The 27,872-nt window shown below is 40.0% G+C and overlaps 1 protein-coding gene across 22 annotated transcripts in view; it reads right to left on the minus strand.

Moving 5' to 3' along the window:
• Positions 1–802: 802 nt before the first annotated feature.
• PPIP5K1 (diphosphoinositol pentakisphosphate kinase 1) overlaps positions 803–27,872 on the minus strand; it is a 44,293-nt gene continuing 17,223 nt past the window's right edge. For 4 of the 22 annotated variants that reach the window (XM_073211717.1, XM_037018860.2, XM_037018862.2 and 1 more), the window contains 8 exons: positions 26,261–26,410; positions 25,565–25,655; positions 22,595–22,720; positions 21,809–21,871; positions 18,133–18,315; positions 16,510–16,647; positions 5,030–5,143; positions 804–2,678 (listed from right to left, as the gene is read on the minus strand). In XM_073211717.1, the coding sequence (XP_073067818.1) occupies positions 1,855–2,678; positions 5,030–5,143; positions 16,510–16,647; positions 18,133–18,315; positions 21,809–21,871; positions 22,595–22,720; positions 25,565–25,655; positions 26,261–26,410 (1,689 nt within the window). In that variant the 3' untranslated portion in view covers positions 804–1,854. Of the gene's footprint in view, positions 2,679–5,029; positions 5,144–16,509; positions 16,648–18,132; positions 18,316–20,131; positions 20,251–21,808; positions 21,872–22,594; positions 22,721–25,564; positions 25,656–26,260; positions 26,411–27,872 lie in introns of those variants that run through there. The other 18 variants (XM_037018874.2, XM_037018873.2, XM_037018863.2 and 15 more) reach the window with 17 other exon arrangements.

Raw genomic sequence — 27,872 nt, forward strand, 5'->3', positions numbered from 1 at the left:
TTATTATTTATCTTGATGCCTTTAATAACTGGAAGCAATACCAGGACAGAAGGAAGCCAGAGGACACAGAGTGGGTGAAGGGAGAAAAAAGATGGAATAATTCAGCATAATTTCTGAAAATGGATTAGGATGAGAAACAGGAGCCTAGGTTAAGGACATACATTGGTTTGGGGGAGGACAGAGGAGCAGGCGTTCTCCTGGGAAGATCTGAGTACTATGGGTTAAAAAGCTGAGGACCAAATAACCAGGCCAAATAATCAGATGCCCCGGAGAGGAGAACACTAGAGGCAAGAGGTTCAGGGGCCCTAAGAGATCCAGAGCCTAGTGAAGTTGTAAATACCTCTCACTTGTGCAGTCAGAATTTTCATGGAATAAAGTGTTGGATTTTCTCCCTACAGTGAACCTCTATACTCTTGGGTATTTCAGGAGAGGCCAGGCTGTGAATGAATATATGCAGAGGGGGATATTCCAGTGTTCTGGGCTCTCTCAATGTGATGAAGTCAAGACGGTGAAGAAAGTATAACCCCTTTATGTCGACTCCTGGCACTCACCCTAACACAGCAGAGTGAAAAATTAAGAGGGTGATCCAGGATCTAGAGATAAGGCATGTACCCTCTGGTGCTTTACAGAGACAGAACCTTTCTCCCCTGCAACACTACTCATTTAAGACATTTTGGGATGGTGGACTGACTGCCATAGAGACCTCCTGGGATGCTGGAGCTCTGTATTTTTTATAGCCCCTTCCTGCTCAACTATAATGGCTTTTGCCTGGTTCTGATTAATTCAGTCACAGACACGACTGACTTACAGTCATATTTATACTTGAATTCACAAGGACATCATCACCACCACTACCATTCTCATTATTTCATATTTATTGAGCACTCATAAAGTTCCGGCCCCCACTCCAGTGACCATATTACCTTTCCTCTCACCCCCTATCTTTGGGAAAAGCTTCATAATCACACTTGCCTGTAAAGACACAATGCTACAACGACAAACCTCTTGAGAACTCTGGAGTGTTTGATCTTTGGCCAATCTGCATCTGTTGTATATATCTTTGCTCATGTCTGTACACTATTGATCTCCGTTGATTGCTTAAAATAGAACCTGACTTTTTCTACTGCAGCATCTCCTAAGCCAAGTAGCTCCACAACAGAAGGAGCCCAGCTTCACAGGTCAGCCAAGAACCCCCAGAGCATTTTAAGTAGTTACTCCGAAAATTTCACAGCAATCTAATAGCTATTTTTCCCTAGAGCTATTGCCCAGAGGAACAGGACCGGGGCAAAGGGAGCATCTGGGGATATGGAAATACCCATAAACCCAGTCTAAAGATTAGTGGCCAGGATGGATGTTTGGGAAGGGAGCTCCTTTTCCCCAGACATTTCAGATAGCCATCCCGGGCCCACCTGAGGAGTGCTGGCAAAGACAAGAGTCCCCTGAATGCACATATGGTCAAAGGGTACCTTGAGAAGTTGTGAATATTTCCCCAGAAAAGTGGAAACCTTTAAGTCCCCTTTTGCACCTGCTGTCTCCGGATATAGTCTTTAGCAGTTGTGGCATTTCCTTTAACAATCTGGGATTTCCTGGGATGCTGAGGAGGTTGGATATTGATAGACCAGCCCACCCAGTGATGAAAACCATATTCAACGCTAATGGCTAGGTGAGCCATTATCATAATGTTCCTCCCAAACCCAGTTCGCACATAGCTCTTCGCTTCATGCCAAGAGGACTGCTTCCTTAGAGACCTCTAGTGAGACCCAAGGCTTTTTCCACTGACTGGTGAGTTAGCCAACAGAAAAAATTGCTAGCTCATATGGCTGGTATAGTGTGACACCACTAATGAGAACATGATTAATCACATGTTGCTGGTGGAAGGGCTGAGTGATGGTCATGGGCTAGAGCCTGGCTCTGAGGGTTTGGATCACTGGATGGATACTGCGCTTGGGGAATATCCTCTCCAGGCAGCTGGTCAGTCACCTCAGGGAGCACCCAGGACTGCTGATTAACTTCAGGGACTTCCTGGACCTGCAGATCATCCTCCCCAGGGAACTCTTGAGATGGCTTATCAACCTCAGGGTTGTGCTGAGGCAAGAGATTGATTGCAGAAGCCCCTTGAGCAAGCATGCCAACTTCTACAGAGAACTCCTGGCATGGCTGGCTGAGCTCCTCAGGGATTTCTTGGGCTGGCTCTCCAACAAGGATTTCCTGGACCAGGCTAATCCCTACAGGGAGCTGATGGGCCAGCCTGCCAATCTCTACAGGGACCCCTGGGCATAGCTGGCTGACCTTCTCAGGATTCTCTTGACAAAGCTGGCAAGCCTCCTCAGATATTTTCCGGCATAGTTGGGTGGCATTCTGGCATGGCTGGCTGATTTCAAGGGCCTCCTGGCATGGCTGGCTGACCTCCTCAGCAAACTCCTGGCATGACTGGCTGGTTTCCACAGGTGGTTCCTGTGGGGACTGGTTTTGTTCAAAAGGCTCTTTCTCTCCTTCTATGAGGAGCTCCTGTGCTCCCTTCCCAGGAATCTCTTGGAACAGCTCAAGGCCTTGATGTTCTTCGGTCACATGTGAACTTAGGGAGGGTTGCTCACTGAAGCCAAATTGGCAGTTACCATCCACTGCAGTAGGGGAAGAAGGACCAGCACTGGACACAGTGCTGGAAGGACCACTGCTGTCTGTAAAGCAAGTCAAGAGACTGAGTCAGGCAAGCTGGAAAAGTAGAAGTATTAGAATGAACAGACTATGTTACTTATGTCTTGGAGACAGAGGGTCTGAGTTCTTCCTAAGTAATGTAGAGACTCCTAGCCGAGCTCTGGAACCATTGCTCTGACCTCATGTATACTACAGGAATAGCACTAAGGTACATCTAAGAAATTAAGAATGCTGAGGCCCACTTCTTCTAGTATTTTCCCAAATGTATCCCATCCCAACTCCAAATTCCCATGGCCCTTATTCCTACTTTGGAAGCATGTTAACACTTTATTCCAGTGGTTCATAACTAGGGTTGTATATCAAAATTATGGGAAATTTTTTAAAAATACCAATTTCCAGCTAATACAAATTTCAGGTGAATGTTGGGTGGAAGATTGGGGCTGAGGGCAATATATTTTGTTGAAACACTCCCAATTAAAGCTGATGTACATCTTTTGCTAAGAATTATTTCTCTAAAGCAATAAACATATTTCTGGGGCAGAGATAATCATTGTTTACAGCCCAAATGCAGGAGAATGTAGAAAGCCTTATGAATCAGAAGAGAAGAAGGGAACATTATTTACCTGAAGACAGAAGACTGCCTTGGAATCTCTAAATAGCAGCAGTTTCTTAATTAATCTTCCTGGGGGTCACTAACTTATTTGAAATTCTAATTAAAGTCATGGACTATCTTCCCAGAAAATGTACACATGGATATTCAACTAATCTTTACTTACAGTTCCTGAGGTTCATAGACTTTACCCTGAAATCAATCTGTGGACCCAAGGTTAAGACCCTCTTAGTCTTGGGATATACAATATTATAGGCCTGTGAATACAGTACACATGTAATATATAAAAACTAATTACCCAGGTCTTGACAGAAGGAAAACAAAGACCTTACAGTCTTTAATTACACTGTGGAATAATTCCTACCCCAACCTTTACTTCTTTATTGATCTAGAATAAGGGACAATCTGCCTTTCCCTTTGTAAATATCATGTTTTTATGGTATTGTAACTTTAAAGTACCCTGATATCCCTAATGATAGATTTTGGAAATAGGAGACCCCTGAACATCTGGTTATCAAAGAGAACCTGGAAAAGTTGCAAGGCTGAGCCTACAAAGACTCAATCAGTCATTAAGTTTTAGGCATGCCAGTTCTCTCTTTTCTGTTAAGGATCACAGGAGGCATGCCTCAAGCAGAAAATTTAAAAAAAGAGGAATGTGGTCTGGGGCCAAAAAGGCCCATTTAGGGCAGTCAGACCCAAAGGAAATATTTACCAATGAGGCTACACACCAATACTGAGTCAAAGGTCTGATAGTTGATTAAAGACAAGAAAACAAAAAAAAAAAGGTGTAAACTAAGTGCACCCAAAGATAGAAGTAGCCTTAATTTTCAGCTAGTGGTTTTACTCAGTCTAATCAAAGCAGTCAGACATAAACAGAAGCAGCAGAAGAATTAGATTTCCAGGGGCAAAGAACCCATAAACAGTCCAAGAGAGAGGTAATAGGAGAAATGGCAAGATGAGTATAAGGTCATCTGAAATTTAGGGGAAGAATTCTTTTTGTCAGGAAGAAAAGTTTCTTCTGCATACAGGGTGCCAGGGAAAGGACAAAATCCTACAGTTGTCTACCCCATTGCTGAAATATGAATCTTTGCTACATTCCTATCTAAGTCTAATACAATGATGAAAGCAATGTTTAATTTTAGTTATTCTTTAAAGGAGGATGAATAAGTAAAGGATTTTTCACCACCATGTCTCTGGTCCTTACTCTGTCTCTAATTATCACTGTTATCTCACCATCCCTACAGTTACCCTAAGAACTCCTGTGGTAACACTGTTTACACTGTTACCAAGGATAATTAGTGGTAGGCTAGAGATTATCAAAAAGAGATGGGAAAAAGCTGCATATTGAGTTGAACTCAACCAAGGACAGACAACTTGAAAGAGGAGACATGTAGAAAATAGTAGTAGATTCTAGTTTCCTTCTTCCAGCTTCTCTATATATCCAGGTTTCCTCCCAAGTCATCTCTACTTGAGAAAGCTGTAGAGGCCAAATGAGAACCAAAGGCCTTTTCTTCCCTCAAAGGACCCTCTGGGCTACTCTCTTTTAGTAGCTTCTCCAATGAGACAGAAGGGCATGAAGGACAGAGGTGATGAGATAAAGAGATCTTCCCTTTAACTTGGCAACAGCAGATAAGAACTTCCCTGACTGATTATTCCTGGTCTTTCAACGTTCATCTTCATCTCCCTCCAGTGACAGGTCACTCATTCACCAATCCCTCCATCCTTCTTGACCTTAGTCTAGGCAGTTTCAAAAGGGTTACTTACACCAAGGGGGCTTCTCACAACGCTGCCGGAGTTGCAAGGTAGGTGAATGAAGAGTACGGGGTGGGCAGAATGGGCTATCTGAGGCTTGGCTGCTGTGCATAGAGTCAAAGAGATCTGGATAGGTTGGGGAGTGAGAGGGAAGGAAAAAAAAAAAAAAGACATGTGAGGAAAAATCTGAGAATCACAGGTTCTCAACGTAAGTCAAAACCAACTTCCTCAGGCTGAGAAGTAACATATATAGGAATCTTCACAGGAACCATTTTTAATATTTTAAGCTTTATATTATGAATATTGCCAACATTTCTTAAAACTAGTTGAAAGACTAGTAAAATCAATATGCATATACTCGTATCCTATGTTAATATGTTGACGTGTTGACATTTTGCCATATTTGTTTCACCTGTTTCTTCATGCTGAAGTTCTTGAAAATAAATGACAGACATTATGAAATATTTCACCTCTAAATGTGCATCTCTAAAATACAAGGAATTTTTCCTACATAGCCATACACCATTAGTAAATCTTATAAAAATTGTTTAGGCTTGACTACTTCCTTGCTGCTGTTCCAACATGCCCAGGATCACCTTGTGCTTTCCTTGGCCTAAACCATGCATTCTCAACGAAACTGGTTCTTGGTAAGGGTGATAAAAAAATCTCCGGTAATATCTTAGATTGGTCTGTAGTCCATCTAAAGGCTACAGTAAATAAACAGATACAGCAGACCCTTGAACAAAACAGGTATGAACTGCAAGATCCACTTATACGCAGATAATTCAATATATTGGAAATTTTTTGAGGATTTGTGACAACTTGAAAATTTTTTCTTTTCTCTAGCCTACTTTATTATAAGAATATAGCATGTAATAGATATAACATATAAAATATGTGTTGATCAACAGTTAGATTTATGCTATCAATAAGGTTTTCAGTCAACCATAGGCTATTAGTAGTGAAGTTTTTGAGGAATCAGAAGTTACATGAAGATTTTTGATTGTGTGGGGTGTCAGTGTCCCTAACTCCTGTGCTGTTCAAAGGTTAACTATATATAGTATATCTGTGGTATTAAAACTTCATGTGGTGGGGAGTTGTTAAAGGAAAAAGTGTCTAAAATGGCTCCAAGGGAGGGGGGTATAATTTTTCTTTAAAAGGTTTAAAAACATGGCCATAGACCAAGAATCAGTCATTTCCCATGGAGTCCTGGTTGCTTTTAGAGGGGAATGGTATAAAGAGACCAAAATCTAGATGCTAGAGGAGCTTATTGCTACTGCTTCTAATGTACATTAGAAAAAAGCACGAAAAAACTGAAGTCTTACTGACATTTTCAATTCAAATTTAACTTTAGAGCATTTTTAAAGTCTTGAATTTATACTTGTATCTAATTTATCTTACTTTGAAAATCCTGATTCCTAATAATAGGAACATAATTATTTATTTGCATTACTCTTATTTGTATTACTCTACTATATACGTATATATTTATTTCAAAATTGTATCAATATCACTAACAATTAAACTACTGAAGATTAAAATTATAGCCTTTTTTGTCTCACTAAAGGATTTACCGTAAGAGTATAATATTCTAAAGTTATTTGAAAAATTGTTTTCCCTGTGTGATTATGTTAGTATTTTGATATACAGTTAGGGTAAATTTCTTCTTCTTTTTTTTTTTTTTTTCAATTTTAGAGTTTTCTTCTTTTCCTTTTTGACTTAGTTTTATATTTTGAAAAATACACCACTTCACAAGTCAAAGGTACATAAAAAGGCACACTTTGAGAAGTTGTATTTCCTTCATGCCTTTTAGCCCTAGTCCCTATTGTTCTCCAGAGGTAACCATTTTTAATTAGTTTCAGTTTTTTACCTTTAGCAATTTTTTGCAAATATGTATTTTTCTCTTTATTTCCTCTCCTTACTGACAAAATAGGTAACATACTATTAACACTGTTCTATACCTTGTTAACTCACTTAACAATATATCCTGGAGATTACTTCATATCAGAACATATAGAGCTTCTTCATTAGTTTTAACAGATGCATAGTACTCAACTGATTGGATGAACTAGTTTATTCAACCACTCTTGAAGAATGTTTCAACCATTTGCAAATATAAATAGATAAATAAATAATATAAATAATGCCACAGTGAATAACTGTATACAATATTATTTCAACTTTATGTAGAAAGAGCTCCAGAATGGAGTCCTAAAAGTGGATTATTGTATCAAAGAGTAACTGTATCTGTAATTCTCTGAAACACTACAAAATTTACCTTTGAAAAGTTTGTATCATTCTGCACTCACACTAACAATATATGGGATTGCCTGTCTCACCATAGATTTGTCAAGAAAGTGTGTTGTCAAACTTCTGGATTTTTTTTCCAATCTACTAAGTGAGAGATGATATCTCAGTGTGGTTTTAATTTGCATACTTCCTATAATCATGGTTGAACATTATTTCATATGCATAATGGCTATCTGCATTTCTTTCTTTGTAAACTATCCTTTTTTTAAAAAAAAAAAGTCACACTTTTGTAGAAAAATGACAATGTTTTATTATTGAATAAGCAAATCCAAGTTACATGTACATAGGCAGTTTGTATGAAACTATAAAGTCAGGGCATTTTCACAGACATTTATATAAAGTCTGTAGCCATAAAAAATACATGTTTTCTTCAAGTTTTATGAAAAATAAAATAAAATTTTTTTAAATTAAAAAATCACTTTCAGTCTTTCCCTTTCTGATATGTAAGAGCTCTCTGTATTTTAGGATGATTAATCCTGTATGTGACATAAGTCACAAAAAAAATTTCTTTGCTAATGATGTTATTGTTTTGCTTGTTTAAAAAGTTTTAAAATAGCTTAATTCATTAATTTTTTCTATTGTTTCCCAAATTTGAGTTTGAGTCAGAAGGCTTTCCTTACCCCTGCTTATTTTCAGTACTTGCATGGTTTAATTTTTTTTTGGGGGGTGGGAGGTGAAATCCACATAACATAAAGTTAGCCATCTTAAAGTACATAATTCTGTGGCATTCAGCACAATGACAGTGTTGTACAACCACCACTTCTACCTAGTTCCAAAACATTTTCATCACCCTAAAAGAAAACCACATATGCATTAAGTCACTCCTCACTGTGCCCTACCCCCATCCTCTGGCAACCACCAATCTGCTTGGGATATTTCATATAAATAGAATCTTATTTTTTGTGTGTGTGGCTTTTTTTATTTGCATGTTTTTGAGGTTCATACATGTTGTAACATATATATCAGTTCTTCATTCCTTTTTATAGTTCAGTAATACTCTATTGTATGTACACGCTATATTCTGTTTATCTACTCATGCACATTTCTGTTATTTCCACCTTTTGATTATTGTTAATAATGTTACCATGAGCATTTGATTGTAAATATTTGGGTACCTGTTTTCAATTCTTTTGAGTATAAACCTATAAGTGGAATTGCTGGGTCATACGGTAATTTTGTTTAGCTTTTTGAGGAACTGTTAAACATTTTCCCACAGTGGCTGCAGCAGTTAACATTTCCACCAGCAATGAATGAGACTTCCAGTTTTTCTACACCCTCACCAACATTTAATTTCTGTTCTTTTTCTTTTCAAAACTATAGTCATCTCAGTGGTTGTGAAGTGGTACCTCATTGTGGCTTTGATTTGCATAGCCCTCCTGAATGATCACCTTTTCATGTGCTTCTTGGCTATTTATATATCTATGAAGAAATGTCTATTCAAGTCCTTGGCCCATTTTTAAATTGAATTGTCTTCTTCTTTTTGAGTTGTTATATTCTGGGCCTTTATTGGATATATGATTTGAAAATACTTTTCCCTTTCTGTAAGCTATCTTTTCACTTTCTTGATAATGTCCTTGATGCACAAAAGTTTTTAATTTTGGTAAAGCCCAATTTATCCTTTTATTCCCTTTTGTTATTTGCTGTGGGTACAATTGTAACATTTCCAGAATATCTCGCCTGGCTTTGGTACATCTGAATATCAACAGGTGTTCAGTGGTGGAAAGAAGTATGGCTTTAGTGCATTTGCATTATTCCTCAGGGGTGGAGAGACGTTCATCTCCATATCAGTGGGTAATTACCCGGCAAAGGAGGGCTTAACTGAACCTGAGAAGTGAGGGAGAGGGCCAGTTTTTGGCTTCTGCTGGAGCAGGAAAGAGAGAAAGCCTCAGACTGCAGTTTGTGAGCAATAAACAGATTTTAAACTTTATTTCTCCCTTTGACTGATTTTGGTTTTTTTTTTTTTTTTGAGAGGATCTCTCATATTTATTGATCAAATGGTTGTTAACAACAATAAAATTCTGTATAGGGGAGTCAATGCTCAATGCACAATCATTAATCCACCCCCAGCCTAATTCTCGTCAGTCTCCAATCTTCTGAAGCATAACGAACAAGTTCTTACATGGTGACCAAATTCTTGCATAGTGAATAAGTTCTTACATGGTGAACAGTACAAGGGCAGTCATCACAAAAACTTTTGGTTTTGATCACTCATTATGAACTATAAACAATCAGGTCAAATATGAATATTTGTTTGATTTTTATACTTGATTTATATGTGAATCCCACATTTCTCCCTTTATTAATATTATTATTATTTTTTTAAATAAAATGCTGAAGTGGTAGGTAGATGCAAGATAAACTGATTTTGGTTCTTAGAGGTATTTTGCAGTAGGATTTCCTCTCCCTGGACTCACACACATGAACAACATTGTGGTTTCAACATTCAGCCATATTATCAAGTTCTCCTCCCACACCCACTGCAATCTCTATCTATCAGTGTAGTAAAATGCTATAGAGTCCATTGATTAATTTTGAGTTAATTTTCGTATATGTGTGAGGTAGGGGTCCATCTTCATTCTTTCACATATGGATATCCAGTTGTTTCCACACCACTTTGAAGAGACTATTCTTTCCCCATCAAAGAGTTTTAGCACCCTTGTTGAAAATCAACTGGCCACAGATGTATGGTTTAATTTCTGATTCTATTCCATCAGTCAATGTTTTTCTTTAATGGCAGTACTACACTGTTTTTATTTCTGTACCTTTGTGGTACGTTTTAAAATCAGGAAAGTATGAGTCCTCCAAATTTGTTCTTCTTTTTCAAGATTCTTCTGACTAGTCCCCCTTGAAATTCTGTATGAACTTGAGAGTCAGCTTCCATTTTTGCAAACTGCATTGGAATTGTTAGGGGTTGTGTTTAATCTATATATTGCTTTGTGGAGTATTGCCATATTAATAATGTCTTCTACACAAACATGGGATGACTTTGGATTTATTTAGGTCTTCTTTATTTCAGCAGTATACAAGTCTTCAAACATTTTTGCTAAATTTGTTCTCAGGAATTTTATTCTTTTGGATACTATTATAAACAGCATTATTTTCTTAATTTTCTTTTGGGATTGTTCATTGCTGGTAAAGAGAAACAACTGATTTCTGTGAGTTGATCTTGTACCCTGCAACTCTGCTGAATTTGTTCATTAGTTCTGGTAGTTTTCTTGAGGGTTCTTTGCCATTTTCTTCATAGGATCATGTCCTCTACAAATAGACAGCTTTACTTCTTCCTTTTCAATTTGGATTTTTTTTCTCTTGCCTAATTGCTCTACCTAAAATTTCCACCAATCTTGAGCAGCAGTGGTGAAAGTGGGCATCCTTATCTTGTTCCTGATCTTAGGGAGAAAATTTTCACTATTGAGTATAATGTGTGCTGTGGGTTGTTCATAAATGCCCCTTATTATATTGAGGAAGTTCCCTTCTATTCTCAGTTTGCTGAGAGTTTTATCATGAAAGGGTGTTAGATTTTTTTCAGATAGTTTTCTGTGGCAATTGAGATGATTCTGGGGTTTTGCAAGACACCCCTTTGTTCTATTAATGTAGTATGTTATACTGACTGATTTTATGTTGCATTATCCTGGCATTCCTGAGATAAATCTCACTTCTTGGCAATGGTGTATAATTTCTTAGATGTGCTATTGGGTTTGGTTTGCTAGTATTTTGCTGAGTTTTTGCCTCTATATTCAAAAGGGATATTGGTTTCCTTTCTTATGGTATCTTTGTCTGGCTTTGGTATGAGAGTATTGCTGGCTTTGAGACAGGGACCGTGGATGTAGTCAGAGTAGGGTGAGGGCCTCCAGAGGGGGCAGGGTGGGATATTTGCAGTCAGACCAATGTAACTACATGCAAGGAAACCCCCTGCTAAAACTCTATGTTAAACATTGAGCTCTAGAATCATTCTTCAGTGAAATCAGTTAATGTTCCCCAGATTAAGAAGAGTAGCACATGTTTTATTATGCTAAGCATTTATAATTATGTGTAAGGTTTACTTTAGCATACTAAAAGGCCCAGGCCTATGTGCTGTCTTTCCTCCTTCAGATCTGATGAAGTGATTTTGCAAACTGGGCAACTAATTTAGCAAGTAAGCCCAGGCATAAACAACACAATAAAAGGCAGGAAAGATTCCACCTTAAAGATAAGATTGCATTTTAATACCCAAGAAGTTAAGACATTAGAAATTCTTAACTTACTCTTTAGCAAACAATACCTCAGCCCACCTTGGGGGCTGAGCAGGTGGCCTTGTTTCATATGCTCCCAGACCAAGATGCTGGTATCTCAGAGAGAAATCATCAGAGGAAGTTGCTTGTGTTAAGTTGATTCTAAATATTCAGAGACCACTTAACAAGTCCACACCCCTAAGTTTTTTTCATGTTCTCGAAAATCCTCAGCTGCCTATAAAACCCCTTAGACAATGCACCACTACAGACTCTCTTGTCCCCTCCTGGCCTGAGTCGGGAGCTCTGTCCTTTCACTGTATCTCTAAATAAAAGCCTGTACCTTGCTCTCCTACATTGACTGTGAAGCTCATTCTTCGGCTCCACAAACAAGAACCCCAGCATCAGCTTCATAGAAAGTGTTTCCCCTCTTCTACTTGTTTGGAAGAGTGTGAGAAGGATTGGGGCTAATTATTCTTAAATCTTTTATAGAATTCACCAATGAAGCCATCTGGTTCTAGTATTTCCTTTGTTGAGAGCTTTTTGCTACTGATTCCATCTTTTTCCTTGTTGGTATGTTCAGATGTTCTATTTCTTCTTGGGTCATTTTTTTTTAGTTTATGTGTTTTTAGAAATGTGTTCAAGTCATCTCAGTTATCTACTTTGTTGGCATACAGTTGCTCATAATACACTCATAATTCTTTATTTCTGTAAGGAGCAGTAGCAGTGTTTCCATTTTTTAATCATGATTTTAGTTATTTGCATCATCTCTCTTTTTCTTAGTCTAGTTAAAGGATTATCAATTTTGCTGAATTTTTTCAAAGAAGCAATTTTTTTTGTTGATTCTTCCTATTGTTTTTCTGTTTTTTATTCCCTTTATCTCTCTCTAATCTTTCTTTCCTTCTGCTAGCTTTGGGTTTAGTTTGTTCTTATTCTTCTTAAGGTATAAAGTTAGGTTTTTAAGATCTGCTTTTTAAAATAACACGAGAGGAAGTTGCTTGTGTTAAGTTAATTCTAAATATTCAGAGACCACTTAACAAGTCCACACCCCTAAGTTTTTTTCATGTTCTCGAAAATCCTCAGCTCTAAATTTCTCTCTTAGCTCTGATATTGCTGCATCCCATAACCTCTGGCATTCTGTATTTTCACTTTCACTCATCTTGAACTGTGTTCTAATTTTCCTGTGATTTCTTCTTTGACCCATAGGTTAAGAATGGGTTAATGTTCACATATTTGTGAATTTTTCAGTTTTCCTTCTATTTTATTGATTTCTGGCATCCTTCCATTGTGTTTGAAGGGGATATTTTGTATAATTTCCATTTTTTAAAATTTATTTTTCTTTTGTGGCCTACATATGTTCTATCCTAGAGAATATTCCATGTGCATTTAGGAATATGCATTCTGCTGTTGTTGGATGAACTGTTCTATATATAACTGTTAGGTTTAGTTGGTTTATAACATTACTTAAGTTCTTTTTGATCTTCTGTCTAGTCATTCTATATATTATTAAAAGCAGTGTATCAAAGTCTCCAGCTATTAGTGTAGAACTATTTCTCCCTTCAATTCTGTCAAATGTTTGCTTCATATATTTTGGGGTTCTGTTGTTTGGTGTGTTTATAATTTTTATACCTTTCTGATGAATTGACCTTTTTATCAATATATATAGTGATCACTGTCTTTTGTAACAACTTTTTACTTAAAGACTATTTTGTCTGACATTCATACAGCTACCCCATCTCTTGTTTGGTATTATTTGTATAGAATACCTTTTTTTAGCCTTTCATTTTCAACCTATTTGTTTCACTGCATCTAAAATGAGTCTCTTGTAGACAGGAAATAGTTGGGTGAATTTTTTTTTAAATCCATTCTGTTAATCTCTGCCTTTTGATTAGAGACTTTTATTCATTTATATTTAAAGTAATCACTGATAAAGAAGTTACTTCTGCCATTTACTATTTGTTTTCTGTATTTTCCTTATTTCCTTCACTACTGCCATCTTTTGTGTTTAATGAGTTTATTTTAGTGTGTCATTTTGATTTCCTTCTTGTCTTCTTTATTAAAATATTTTTTAGATATTTTCTTAGTGGATGCCATGGAGATTACAGTTAATATCCTAAAATTTGAATTGATGGCAATTTAGCTTCAATGATATATGAAAACTCTGCTCCTATAAAGTTCAGTCCCCACTTCATGCTGTTATTTTCAAAAGTTATCTTTTTATACATTGTGTGCTCATTAACATGGACTTATAATGATGTTTTATTCATTTGTGTGTTAAGTCATATATGAAACAAAAAGAGGAGATACAAACTAAAATACAATAATGCTGGCTTTTATATTTACTTAAGTAGTTACTTTTACCAGAGTTTTCTTTTTTGGAGGGGGGTGATTATAGCTTCAAGTTACTGTCTAGAGTACTTTTATTTCAGCCTAAAAGGCTCCTTTTAGCATTTCTTGTAGGGCAAGTGTACGAGTGACAAACTTCCTCAGCATTTGTTTATGTGTGAATTTCTCCTTCAGTTTTGAACAGTTTGACAAATACAGAATTCTTCATTGACAGTTTTTCTTTTAACACTTTAAATATGTCATCCCACTCTTTTTTGGACTCTATTGTTTCTGATGAGAAATTATTTGTTAATCTGATTAAAGATCCCTTGTACGTGATAAGTTCCTTTTTTCCTGCTACCTTCAAGCTTTTTTCTTTGCTTTTAAACAATTTAATTATACTGTATCTCAGTGTGGATCTCTTTGCATTTATACTACTTGAAGTTTGATGTATTTGGATGTATAGATTCATCCAATTCATGTATAGATGATAAATTCTTTGTCAAATTTGGGGAGTTGTAGTCATTATTTCTTCAATTTTTGTTTTGCCTCTTTCTCTCTCTCCTGAGACCAATTCTGCATATATTGGTATTCTTGATAGTGTCCCACAAATCTCTGGCTCCATTCATTTTTCTTTATTCTGTTTTTCTTTCTCCTCCTGTAACTAGATATTTTCAAATGACCTCTTTATAATTGCTGATTTTTTCTTCTGCCTTCTCAAATCTTTTAAGAAATCCTCTAGTGAGTTTTACATTTCTGTTATATTTTTTAGCTATGAAATTTCTCTTTGGTTACTTTTCATATTTTCTATCTCTTTAACAATATTCTCTATTGGCTGAGACAACATTCTCCTAATATCCTTTAGTTTGCTGTCCATGGTTTCCTTTAGCTCTTTGAGTATATTTAAGATAGTGGATATAAATAATCTTTACCTAGTAAGTCTAATGTCTGTGCTTACTCAGGGACCTTTTCTGTTCCTTTCTCCTGTGAATGGACAATAATGGCTTGTTGCTTTGCATATTTAAAAATTTTTTGTTGAAAATGGGATATAACACATTTCATGTGCTAACTCTGAAAATCAGATTACTTCCCCTGCTCTGGGTTTGTTTCTGTTTGCTATGGGCTGTAACTGTTTACTGGGTTTTTTTCTAACCTATTTTTGTGAAGATGATCTTCTTTGTCTTGTGTGGTTTCTGAACTCTCTTTTCCTTTAGCTTGTATTCAGCTAGTGTTTTGACAAGGATTTCCTTGAATGCCAAGAACCAAAAGAGGGGAAAGGGAAGTGGGGGAAAGGAGAAGGGAGGAGGGGAGTTCTCCCAGTCTCCCAGATTGGGTCTGTGTTGATATTCCTTCATCACTTAACTAGATTATTTACAACCCTACCTTAGCCTTCACTTCCTGCTTGTGCTGAGTCTAGAGTTCTGCCAAAGATGAAAGCTTATGGTCTTCTTGTGTCTTTTCCACATACACATGTGCATGTTCATACACATGGGCATACACATGGCTTCTAAATTCCCCAGTTTATGTGAGCACTTCTGAATGCTCTCATTTCCCAAAGCAACTCTCTCCCTAAGTTTTCATCTCAGGCTTTCAGTACAGTGGTTTGCCTCAACTATACTTTTCGCCCCAGGCAGCAGCATGTTCATTTCCTTACAATGTTTTCAAGGAACACCCTCCGCATAGCCACTTTTCTGACCTGACTGAGTTCCGACTTAGGTGAAACAAAGGTAAGCATCCTATGTCAGTCCTTCAGGTAGCCAACAGACACAATTCTTTGAGAATAAGGTCTGTTCTGCTCCCTCTAGAACCAGAGAGCTGGGTCCCACACTGAGAACATGGGCTGCCATCTTCATGAATGCTGCCAAAGTCAGGAGGGGGTAAAACAAGAGCAAGTAAAATGCTAGAAAGCTCCCTGACAGTTTTAGGTTGCCTCTTCCTTGATTGAGCTTTTTCTTGGTTACTACAAACCTTTGACTGGTTCCCAGAGTTCTGACAAAGTAGATTCTGACCATTTTGCTTGATTTTTCAGTATTTCTATGGAAGGACAAACCCTTGGAGCTACCTACTGCTTAATATTTGCATTTAGACTTCTGATTCATATGGAGCTTAATCTAGTATAGCATAAAGTATGGATTCAATTTTAATTTTTATCAAATGATTATTCAGTTGTGGCAACTGCATTTATTAAAAAGTCTATCTTTCCCCCAGTATTTTGAAATGCTAACTTTATCTATTTCTAGATTTTCTATCCTGTTTGATTAGTCTATTCATATACCAATTGGATATTGTTTTTATTATAGAAGTTTTGTATGATGTTTTAAAATCTGATAGGGCTAGTACCCCTTTCATTATTCTTTTGGAGGCTTTCTTGGCTATTCTTGCTTGTTTATTTTTCAATTAGAACTTGAGAATTGACTTGTCTAATCTTAGAAAAGCAGCAGAATTTTTATTGGGATCATATTAGATTTATGAACTAACTTTGGAAGGAGTGATATTTTCTATGATATTGAGTTGGCTTATGCAATTCAATAATTTTTTTAAGGGTACTTTTGTGTCTTTTTGGATGCCTATCTTTTAATGTATTACTCATGTTCTAGGAAGCACAGGAATGGGAGCAGAGATAGGGGTACAACATAAGAGTATTTTCCATACCTGCAGATGCATGTGCTTGGGCATCAGTGTGACGCTGGCAAACTCTACTCAGGAATTCACTCACTTGACGCAAAGAAAGGGCATTATGCAGTGTTTCCAGGGGGTAGATGGTAGGCACCATGGAGCACCCTTCAAATCCTGTTAGAAAAGAGATGGGCAAAGTCAAAGTTATTGCCAGATATACCCCAACTGACCAAGGAAATATGGAGAGTCCCTGAGAGCCATAGCCATCAGGAGAGTCCGAGGCTTTTGGAGTGTGGGGTATCCAAGATTCTCAGGAGAGGGCACTCTTTAGAGCCCCTACAGGAGCCTGTTTCTCTCACCTCCAGATTTCCTCAAAAGTCTACAAGCTAAGACCTCCAGGTGAACCAAATCACTTCTCATCCTACCTATGGAGTGCCTGTAATATCCCATGGAAAAATCAATAGAATCCCAATAGGGTAAGCACCTACATTGTTCTTGTGCTTTCTGGGAGAATAAAAGGTTCAGAGGTAAGGGGTGAAATTGTAGGTCTAAATGAGGTAGGGAGGTCATGGAAATGGTAAGAAACAGCAGACTTCAGGGATCATGTAAAAGAGAACCAGTTAAGGAGCAGGGCATGGAATCTGAGGAGGGGTTCATGCAGATTTAGGATCTGGATAGACAGCCTAGAATATTTGGAAGCAAGCTGCAGTGCACGCAATACACATGAAGCTCAGCCCAGGAAAACCACATGCATGAATGGGCTAGGGGATGGAAGTTCTTTCTTGGTCATTTCCATCACATCAAAGTTTTTCCCTTCTGCTCTACTGGGAGCCCCCACATGTGCTAGGATTTCTCTATTCCATAATGAAAATGAGGCAAACCTCCTAGAAGAAAATAAATACTGATTCTCTGCTCTGAACCCAACAATTCCAATGTAAGTCCACAAGTCTGAGTGGGGTAAAGGGTAAACCTAATTGTGTAACCCTAATTCCAGGGCCTGTTAATTGAAAAAAAAAAAATTCCCTGTTGGAAGATCAAGAAGCATACATCCCAACTGCTTTCTTAAGTCCTCAAATGTGTCTGTGCTTCCTTTACATCTCCTTAAAGGGAATAAGAGGGGTATGCAGGACAGCAATATCTCTGCAAGACATAGCCTCCTGTTCACTAAAAACCAAATCTCTAACTCAAAAAGGTTGTACCTGACCATCTTTTAACCTCTGGCCCTTGTTTGACTCAAGGATTCAGCTGAGACCTCTGTGCCTCAACTTCTCCCTATACTCTTGTGGCAGAAAGGCAAGAGAGGTATAATCTCTAGTCCCTCAGAGTGGCTAGAAAAATACTTGTATTTGAAGATTGTGGTAGCAGAGCGTTATGGAGACAAGAACAGATTCTAGGGCAAGAGACTACTCCTATGCTGAACAGAACTGGGAATGAATAACATTAGGAGGCAGTGAGGGAGGAGAATAGGAAGGGAATGAGCAGCCAATGCTACAGCTACCAGGCAATCTGGCTCCAATCCATCCAAGCAACTAAATTCAAGTCACATAACTTTCAGGTAAGGAGAAAGGAATAGGTGGGCTCTCCTGCTAGAAATGCAATAAGCAAAGCAGTCAGTCCCAGCCAGGGTAGTGGTAGCAGTCAGCTTGGTGGCAGGGGTACCGTAGAGGCACTCGGGGTCATCCTGGCCTGAGCGCAGCCAGTTCCGGAAGAGGCGCAGGTGGTAGGAGCACTGGTGCAGGTGATGCGCCAGCGTGGCATCCAAGGAGACTGGCCGGCCCCCTGGGCAGTCAGAGGAAAAACTGCGCAGCAACCGGACCACAGGGTGCTGGTCATCCAGCAGCTCTGGAGGGGGTGGGGGAGCCACGGCAGGAAGCACAAAGATAAAGAGAAGAGGGAGAGATAATGAGGGGGGCACTGACTGGCACAAGTATTACTGGGAGGTGGGGACCACTCAGCTCCAAGGTGAGCTAAGAGAAGCAGAGATGGTCAGAGCCACTGGGCATCTCTTGCAAGGAAGAAGAGTGCTGGCATCACACAGTGAGTCTAGAAGAAGGGGCAAGTAAGACCCCATCATCCAACAAGGCCCTCCTTTCTTGCAGAGCTTAAGTCAGTCATTGCTTGCCAACAGCAGTCACATCATTCTGGGCTGGGGTAAGCTGTCAGTTCTGTTGCTGGGAGCCTTGATTAGAGCTCCAGTGTCCCTGACTGTTCTTGGACAAACTCTAGTTAGGGGCTGCTTCTCAGACAAATACATTTATGATGTTGTGATAGATAAAAAAAAATTTAGAGTCAATTACAGAAGAGGGTCAAGAATGGTATAAGGTATCAAGATCAAGTTTGAAGCTAAAAAAGCATCTAAAGGCTCAGGTCAGGCCCCCTGGACTAGACTCTTAAGATAGCCGAAGACAGGAGTGGTGTTAGGCAGCTGGCAGAGGAGACTGATAGAAAATCAGATGTAGGAATCCTTTAAAACAGAGTATGTAAAAAATGGAATATGTAAAAATGTCAGTATTGACTACATCTTTTACTCTTGTTCAAATATACATATTTTTTAAATGTTTGCATAAATCTCAGGACTTAGGGGACACAGTATCCATTACAGAAGCCATCAGTTAGATAATTTTATATTTTCTTTCCACTGCTAGTGAGCCTAACTGTACTTTGTTCTGCTGATGAGTAGAAAAGCTTTGATCCTGAACCACTTATTGTTTTAGCTGCTTGGCAAACTGTGAATATATGCAATTCACGAAAGGTTGAAGACAGTGAAAGTCATGTGGAAGGGAGTGAAAGAGAAATAGTAGGAAAAAGAGATTGTGGAAAAGGTACGGGGTCTTAAGACCTGCTGACAGGATGTTGGCATAAAGAAGGTAGGGTCAAGGTAGCTGAGGATGACTGCTCAGGACTCAAGGAACAGAGCTGGTTCCACAGGGTGAGTCCCATGACACTATGGTTTCCAGAGACCCTAGTTTGGATGTTAAGAGAGGTTTCAACTTTACCAGTGGCCACAGTGTGTAGGTCCCTAGAGGATAATGGGCTGGTAAATCCAGTGGGCACACTCTGACATTCTGGATGAGGTTGAGCCACAGTCTCTTCCCACTGTATTAGTTTACTTTGGTGAGTTCAGTGTACAGTCTAGTAATAAGACATATTTATACACTTGATGCAGTCACAGGGTGTGACAGAAGCTTATCAGGAATAGAAGCAGGGATAAGCTCTGATGTCCTCCCATCAAAGCAAGGAGACAGCATTGCCTTGCCTCCTTTCCAAATCCAAGTTCAATTTTTCCAGCTACTTTTTCAAAGGAAGACATCATGGCAAGGAGATAGTGAGGGCAGGACAGTAGGTTGGCATACTGCTGTGACTGATCTGCCACAGCAATTGCAGAGACAGAATTTACTCTATAATTGCTGGGTTAGTCAAGCAAGATCTGGCCATGAGGTAGTCCTCATATTGTCCTAAGGGCCAGATTAAATCTAGATCATCTTCAGCAAGAGACATAATAGCTCCAAATTTCTCCTGCTGCCAAAAGGTAGATCCCAGATTCTGGTTTCTCAAGCACTTTAGCCTCCAAGCTCAAGTATAAGAACAAAAGCCAGAAGACCCCTGAAGAAGTGTGCAGGGTGTTGGAGATCTTTGAGTTTGTTCTCCTGCACTATACCTGAATTGTCCAGGTTTTTCTTCCTCTCCTCCTTTTGGTAGAATTAATTCTTCTTTTCTTCAACTGGTGAGGCTGCTAACCAAGGCTTCAGGGAACTAGAGATGTATAGGTTTCAGGACCTGTTTTATGAATTTATATCTCTTTTCACAGAGCCTAAGAACTAGGATTAGTTTTAGGCTAGAACTATTACTTAGCTCTAATTTCAGGAGCCCAAGTTCCAGATACTATATTCTGTGCCCTAAGTAACATGTCACCTAAGTCCAAGTCCCAGGCTGTAGGGTTGGGGTTAGTGCACGAGGTTCTACTCCAGCACATAAAGGCCGGAAGAGCTTGAAGCTAAATGTGTAGGCACAGCCATGCCACTCTGAATGGGGAGCTCCTGCTAGACATATATGGGATCTGAGGTTGGGATGGGGTTATAACCTGATCAAGTACAGGCTCATCAACCTAGGGAGATTTTAGCAGTGCCTGGAGGAGATGTATGGCCTGACTGGGCCAAAATAAAGTCTGGCAGCTGTCCCTGGCTAAGGAGCAGGGGATCAGTACTTGGAGGTTTTTTCAGCCAGAAAGCTAGGCTAATTTTACCCCCTAGGAGAGACTTAGCTCTTAGACAGAAGAAAGCCATAAAAAAACTGGATTTACCTTGAAGACAAGATATAATGCAGAGAGAAACTAAGGATGTAAAGGATAACACAAGGAGTAAGCTGTGGGCTCCCCTGTCATACCCCACAAAGAGACCACATACCTTCAGTTTTTGGTTTACATAGATCTCTAAACTCTCCCACCTGAGTGTGGGAGACCCTATTCTTCATTATTCTTGAAATATTGCTCATCCCTAAGCTCCCCCAGAACCCCCGGTAGACATCTCTACTCTTTACTTCAAGCCTCTCTGAGACAGCAGTAGGCTGGGTCTACATGGAATCCACATGCAAAAACGGAAAAAACCCTTTTCCTTTACCTACTACCTCCTACTCCTTCCTTTCTCTCTTTTATCCCAAATCAGTCTGGGCTCCTATTTTCTAGGCTCAGGCCCTAGGTTAGTAGTAACATAAAGCAGATGTCAGGAGCACAAGAGTCACACAAAATACACACAATGGGAGGAGATAAGAATATGAAGATGGGACACTAAACACTCAAGACCAGTGCCCTTATGGGTAGGCTTGGGAACTGGGAACTGCAGCACATTCCAAAAGAGAAACAAATGAGTCATACACTCCAACAAAAGAGTTGGAGAAAAAACAGTAAGGTCAAAATTGTATAAGCTGAGGAGTGAGGGGAAAAAAATGAAGAGAGAAGAAATGGGGATGATACCAGAAATAGTATTCTCTTCCTAAAACAGGGAACCATTATGTTTATACAAAGTCATGTGATGGGAACGGGAGAGGTTTAATCAATGTTTTAGTGATGATGCTGAAAAAGTGACACAATAGTGATGATGGTGACCATGGAAGTAAGACCCTGGGTTGCCACAGGGATAAGACAGCCAGGCTGCAGCCAAGGCTAAGGTTTGTCAAAAGGGGTATGTCCCAAAAGGGACACTTAGTGAGTGGTTCATTCAGAGACAGCAGGGTGTCAACACAGTGGAAGGAAAGGCAAAGTCAGTGTCAGAACTCAGAGGTTAAGTGCCTGGAGGTGACATGGTGAGGAGGAATGACATCGAGTCAGAAGCAAACGTACCGTTAGTCGGATGCTTTGCAAATGACACAGAAAATCGTTTTACGGCCGGGACAAACAAGAGCTCTGGGGAGAAAAGACATCATGGGGATTATACCCACCCCTGTCCCCACCCTCTGTTCTGGAGTTTGCCCACAATATACTCTGTTCTTTATAGTTAGCATGTGACCTGCTACCACCCCACCCCTTAGATTCCTAATTATCACATTTCAATCTTTTCCTTTCATATAATTTCCTTTTAGGAATCCATGTGTCATCCCTGCCATAATATGATACAGGCCCACAGACAGCCCTGATTTTACTACCACATCGTCTTTCTGGTCATTTGGAAATAAAATCTTTGTAGAAACTTTCATCCCTTCCCCCAGTCTCTTTCCATATCATCTTTCCTGCTGGGGCTGAGCAAATTCCCCAATCCTGATATCCTAGATTTTAATCAAGGCTCCACTGCCTGATTAAAAGAGATTCTTCCTGATCATGGATAATCCTCCTTGGTCTTTACCCCTACAGAATCCAGGAAAGAATACAAAGGTGGAGTAAACTGATGTAGCAGGGCTGTATGTGGGAGATTATGAAGGGATAAGCATAAATAAGTAGTATTTGTATGGCAAGAGGGAATGCAAATGGAGGGGTGGATGGGGTCTTGGATCCTTCTCCCCTCTGTAAATAATGAAGAAAACTTGTTATAAGACCAGTGTTAGTGCCATCCTAAGCTTGAACAGTTCTTGAGCTGTGTCCTTGCTGGGGGACAAATAAAGAAGAGTTGCCCCCCAAAACCCACCCACATACCATCTCGGTGCTTCAGACTGGCAGGTGGTAGCTTTTTGCCATGGCTGTGGGCGTAGTCCTGAAGGTTCGGGGCGCTGGAGGAGCCACCCAGCACTGTGGTGCTGAACAGCCCTGTACACTGTGAGCCTGCAAGGCCGGGAGTGCATTAGTAGCCACGCAAAGCTGCAATTATCACACAGAAGTACGAACTTCACATGACAACATCAAGATATACACACATAGCCATTCAGAGCCACCATGATGTGGCTACAGGATATAACCACAAGCAGCTTTCACTACTGTCCATAGTCACACTGGGCAAGCCAAGTGGGAGTTCTCTTGAAGAACTACATGGCAATAAGAGGCCAAAACAAATATAGGATTAGTCATATTAGGGGACTCAAAGCTACTCAAAGAGATAGACTGTGTTTTCCAGGTGGCTCTCAGGAAAGCTAAAAGAATAGGAAGATCTCTCTATATAGACCCCTCTAAATCTCCCTAGATTTAATTCAGTGCCTCTTACCCTGGATATAGGGTTTAAGGAACCCAGAAATCTAGGACCTTAAGACTTAGAAGGAAAGAACTTTGAAACTACAGACTAAGACTTGAGCCCTCAGCTCAAATTCCAAGTTCTCGTAAGTTCTAATTCCTCCTAAATTCTTCATCCACCATTCACCCTTTCTACATCCCTTTAGTCCTTCTTACCTTTCCCAAGAGAGAAAGTATGAGACCCCTGAATGGTTAAAGCTGGAAGAGACTCAAAAATCATAAAGTTCAACCTTCTTATTTCAGAGATGAAGAAACAGAGATTAAAATAGGATCTCATTTGCTCAAAGACATATAATTGGTTAGGAGCTAACCTGGACTAGAATCCAGGGCTCTTGACTCCAAGGATCAACTGTGTTCAGTTAGAAAAAACATAATTATCTTTTCATCAAGAAGAAATAGTCCATTGTTTCTGAAGTGAAGATGGACACAAATTGAAAAGCATGTGAAAAGTCAGATGATTATATGCAGAGCATGCCTACTATATGCTAAGCACCCCACCAAGAAAGAGGACCTGGTAAGCAGGAAGCAACAAAAAAGATATATTTTTGTCTGCTCTCAAAAATTTGTCTTGTATGCCCTATGCTCAAAGCCAGATGCCCACATATACAGGTTCAAAGAAGAAGCTCTATTGCCAATCAGAGGAGTAAATAAAATTATAAAAATCTCTTAAGGAAATAAATCAAGCCAAGTACTGCCTCAAATATCTGATTAAGAGTAGGGTTTTGACTCCATGGCCCCTCTCCTACTATAGCCCACAAGAACAGAATGGGCAGGAAGAGACAAGATTATCACCCAAGTTTGTGGGATTTGTCCCTCTATTTCTAAATGCATCTTAGCTGAGACCCTGGGTTGGCTTGGGAACTTAACATTCACAGGGCAGATAGACAGAGTAGAGAGGAGAGGTCAGTTTCCTTTAAGCCCACAAGGAAGGGTTTTTGGGGTCCCAGAATTTCAGGGTCACGAGAGAAATTAAGAAGCTCAAAGGGCTGATAATCTCCATCTGGGAATTCAGGACTGCTCCTCTATGCATAACCTCTCCTACCTTTCATGCTCAGATTCTACAATGGGTTCCAAGAGTAATAAGGATTGCTAAATATGTCTGCTCTTCTTCAGAGAAGCTGAAACCAGCTGGCTCCATCCCAGACCACCCCAAGCTTTGTTCTACATTTATTTCCTCCACTAAATAGTTTTCTGGTACAGTCCTGCCAATCCTGCCCTGCCCAGTCCTTGAATCATCTCAGAAGGTAGTCTCTACCTTACCACCACCATCTGTCAAGCAGTCCCATGTCCATGCTTCTGCCTTGTTCCTGACAGCACTGCCAATTAACTAGGCCAGACACACCTATCCTCTTTTCTGGCCTACCTAAAGCCTATTCTTTACTGGAACTTCTGGAAAGAGAAGTCCATATATCAGATCTATCCATTTGTCACTTATTTTTCATGCCCCAAACCATCTACTCATTTCAGGGATCCAGAAGGCAGCCCACTCCTATAAAATGAGCCTGGAAAGTCACCAAAACCTTTCTCTCCCTTGCTGGTCCAAATGCTGACCATTTGGGGGCCAAGAAATTAGATGCCAAGGACAAAGGTAACAGAAAAATGAAAGGAGCTAAATGAAAAAAATAATAGGACAGGATAGTAGAGCCAGGGGAGCAAGTCCAGACCCCACACAATTGTCTCTAGCCGCCAATTCTAGTTACTGGCTCACAAGACCCTCCCAAGGACCACTCCCCACTCCCAAAGAATACAATACCCTCTGAGGCTTGGTCCTTCCTGCAGTCTGTGTTCTTAGGAAAGGTTGAATGATGTTCTCCACCCCTCTCCAGGAATCAAAAAAATCAAGAGACTTTCCCTCAAAGTCCTGAGAGAAGCCTCTGCCACTACACCAGTCTCAGATTTGTCCCTCAATTTTCAGGAAGGAAGGGAAAAAAAAATTACAGGATTAGGAGAGGATGATGGAGAGGGCATGGAGGTAGGAGGGACCAAAGCAGGGACATAATAAACATGGGTCTCTGAGGAAGACATGGCCTACGTTCTCCAAGTGAGGAATGTGACACTTACAGGCGTCACAAGTACCTCTATTTATAGCTCTGTCTCTGATAACTTTGAAGGTTCAGAGTCTCCATGGCCCCTTAAGGTGCAGCTAGATTGGGGGGACAGATAAAGAATGAAAGGGGAAGCCACAAAATTGCCCATCAGCCAGAGAGATAGGGACTGGTGTAGAAAAACAAAAGACAAACACCTTCCTGGAATGGAAACAATCATCTGGGATCAAAATTCAGACCTAAATATGGCTCTGCCAATTCATCCTCCCTAGCCCCACCCAACAATTCCATTCACTGGATGACCCCAATTCCCATGACTAAGCTTTCCCACAGTAGACTCTGAAGAACAGACAGATACCCTTCCCAACAACAGGTGAGAGACACTGGGAAACCATACCTAGGCCACTCTGCTTCATCTCCGTCGGTGGCCGTGAAGATGAGAAGAGCCGGTAGCCACCAGGCCTGGAGGATGAAGTCTCAGAAAGCACCTGGAGAAAAAGGACTCTATATTACCATTTGCCACCTCAAGTGAGATGTCGAAACCCAGGTCCTGAATTCCTGCCCCTACAAAGCCGGGCAATGTCAGAAAGTTTGGAAGAACCAAAGGATTTTTATGGGGAAAGAAGAATGAAAAGGGAACACAGAATGTACTTTGCACAGGGAACTGTCCCGGGAATCCTTCTACACTAGAAGGCACTTATATTTCCAAGATGCCTGTCCCCATAGCCCTCCTGTCTCAAATCTGACAAATCTTTATTTTCAACCATTCTCAGTTCTCAGCAGAGCAGCTCCCTTAATCTTATCTATCCCTCCACAAGACTCAGAAAGCCAATCACAATAAGAAATGAAGTCTGGCCATGCAACAGGTAACTGTAATCATAGCTAGAGTAACCATACTCAGTTTCTTATCTGAACCGAGAAGCCCTCCCTTCTACTTTGGAGACATGAAACTGATATCTAAAAAGCTTACTAGGGCCCAATCACACAACCCCCAACATACTCTGCCCTGTTCCCCCAAGACAGTGTTCTGAGTCCTTAGGTCCCAAAAGGTAAAGATAGAGGCAGAAAAGGTAGGCGAGGTAGGGAGGGACACCTGTGTGCACGATGCCAAGTGAGTTGTGGATACAGCCTGGGGCTGAAGATCGATGGCTGGGGAAGGCCGGGGGAGGTCTCCTGACCTCCGGCGGCGCCATCCCTGCAAGGGGATCAGGTCCAGGTTCCCCGTGCACTGCATGTTCATGACCTGCAATCAGACCGGGTGGAAAGCCGGTCATGGCTTCTTTAACCCCCAGGTTCCCCAAAGCCCCAGTGTCCATTGGGCAGAGCTGGTTATACAGCTGGAGAGGATGACTGCCTAGGGTACAGCTGGTATGAAGGGCACAGATTTTGTATTCTAAAACTGCCCAAAAATATGATATGACAGGAGGAGAAGAAAGGATAGGACTTGATAAGGATAAGACTACCAATGCCTATGTTACAGAACAAGGAGAGGAAACTTTAACATTAAAAGCTTGTGTAACCAGAAAGCAGAGAGATTTTCTTGTGAACAACAGGAACAAATATCTTGGGCAACCATTCTCCTGGATGGGCTATGGTATAAGCAGCACCAGTAACTGAAAGGAAGGAATTACAACAGGAAGCTTTCTGTATGCCTGAAAGAAAAAAGTGAATCTCATCAGGTCATAGAAATGATTCACAGAGAGCTCTGCTTTGCCTGTCTCTTGACTGCTTAAATCAGAAGGAAAAAAGGGGGTCAAGCACAACAGTGCCAGAGGGACTGGCAGACCATATGAATGAGGAAGACATTTAGATGTGGAGAAGTAGTTTACTGATGGAAGATTAGATGTCATCAGTCCATTTGATATATTCACATGAGTTTACAGGGCACGAGTGTACTATGAATACCAAATTAACTTAGATCACAAAGAGAAAATGATGCATTCCCCACCTAAAGAAATTCAGCATTCACAATTTCAAATCCACCTTAAAATAATTAGGAAGAAAAGGATGAATCCAGAATGGAGACTGCAGTTTTTCTTCTCAGATTTTTCCAAAATATGTACTATAAACCTCTGGCTGAACCTATGTAACCTAGTTATACATTTGTCTGAGATAGTCTTAAATTGGAAAGATGAGTTTAAGACAGAGATCTGGCAAAAAGTCAAGTGAACACAGTCATCTGTCAAAGCAAGACCTAACACAGGGATGAATCAGGGAGTCAGAAGAAGTGGCCCTGGGCCACAGAGAAAAAGAATCTTTCCAGGAAAAAAGTCCAAAACAAAAAACCCAGGACAGTTAGCTGGGTAAAATGTGAGACTTCCATCAGTTCCTTCCTCTATGCTAGAGAACTAGAACAAGGACTAGAGACAAACTCCAAGAATAGCAGAACATAGGCCCAGGCCAATAAACCTTATCAGAACAAAGGGAAGACAGACAGACCTCCAGAACTGATTCCCTTTCTGGAATGAGCATAGAGTTAACCAACCCTAAAGGGATTAAATTAAAGTGCCTTGTATTTTCTCTTGTCTGAGTTGTAATTTTTTACTCAAGGCAATAAAGAGATGGAGAGGGCCTGGCCTTTAAAATATCAATTGTATTGTTATTATAGTTACTGTTTACTGAGCATCTATAGGGTGAATATTACTTGTATTTTACAGATGAAAAATACTGAGGCTTGGAGAAGTTACCAGTCCAAGGTCACACAG

The sequence above is a fragment of the Manis javanica genome, chromosome 8, assembly GCF_040802235.1.
Source record: "Manis javanica isolate MJ-LG chromosome 8, MJ_LKY, whole genome shotgun sequence".
Taxonomy (NCBI): domain Eukaryota; kingdom Metazoa; phylum Chordata; class Mammalia; order Pholidota; family Manidae; genus Manis; species Manis javanica.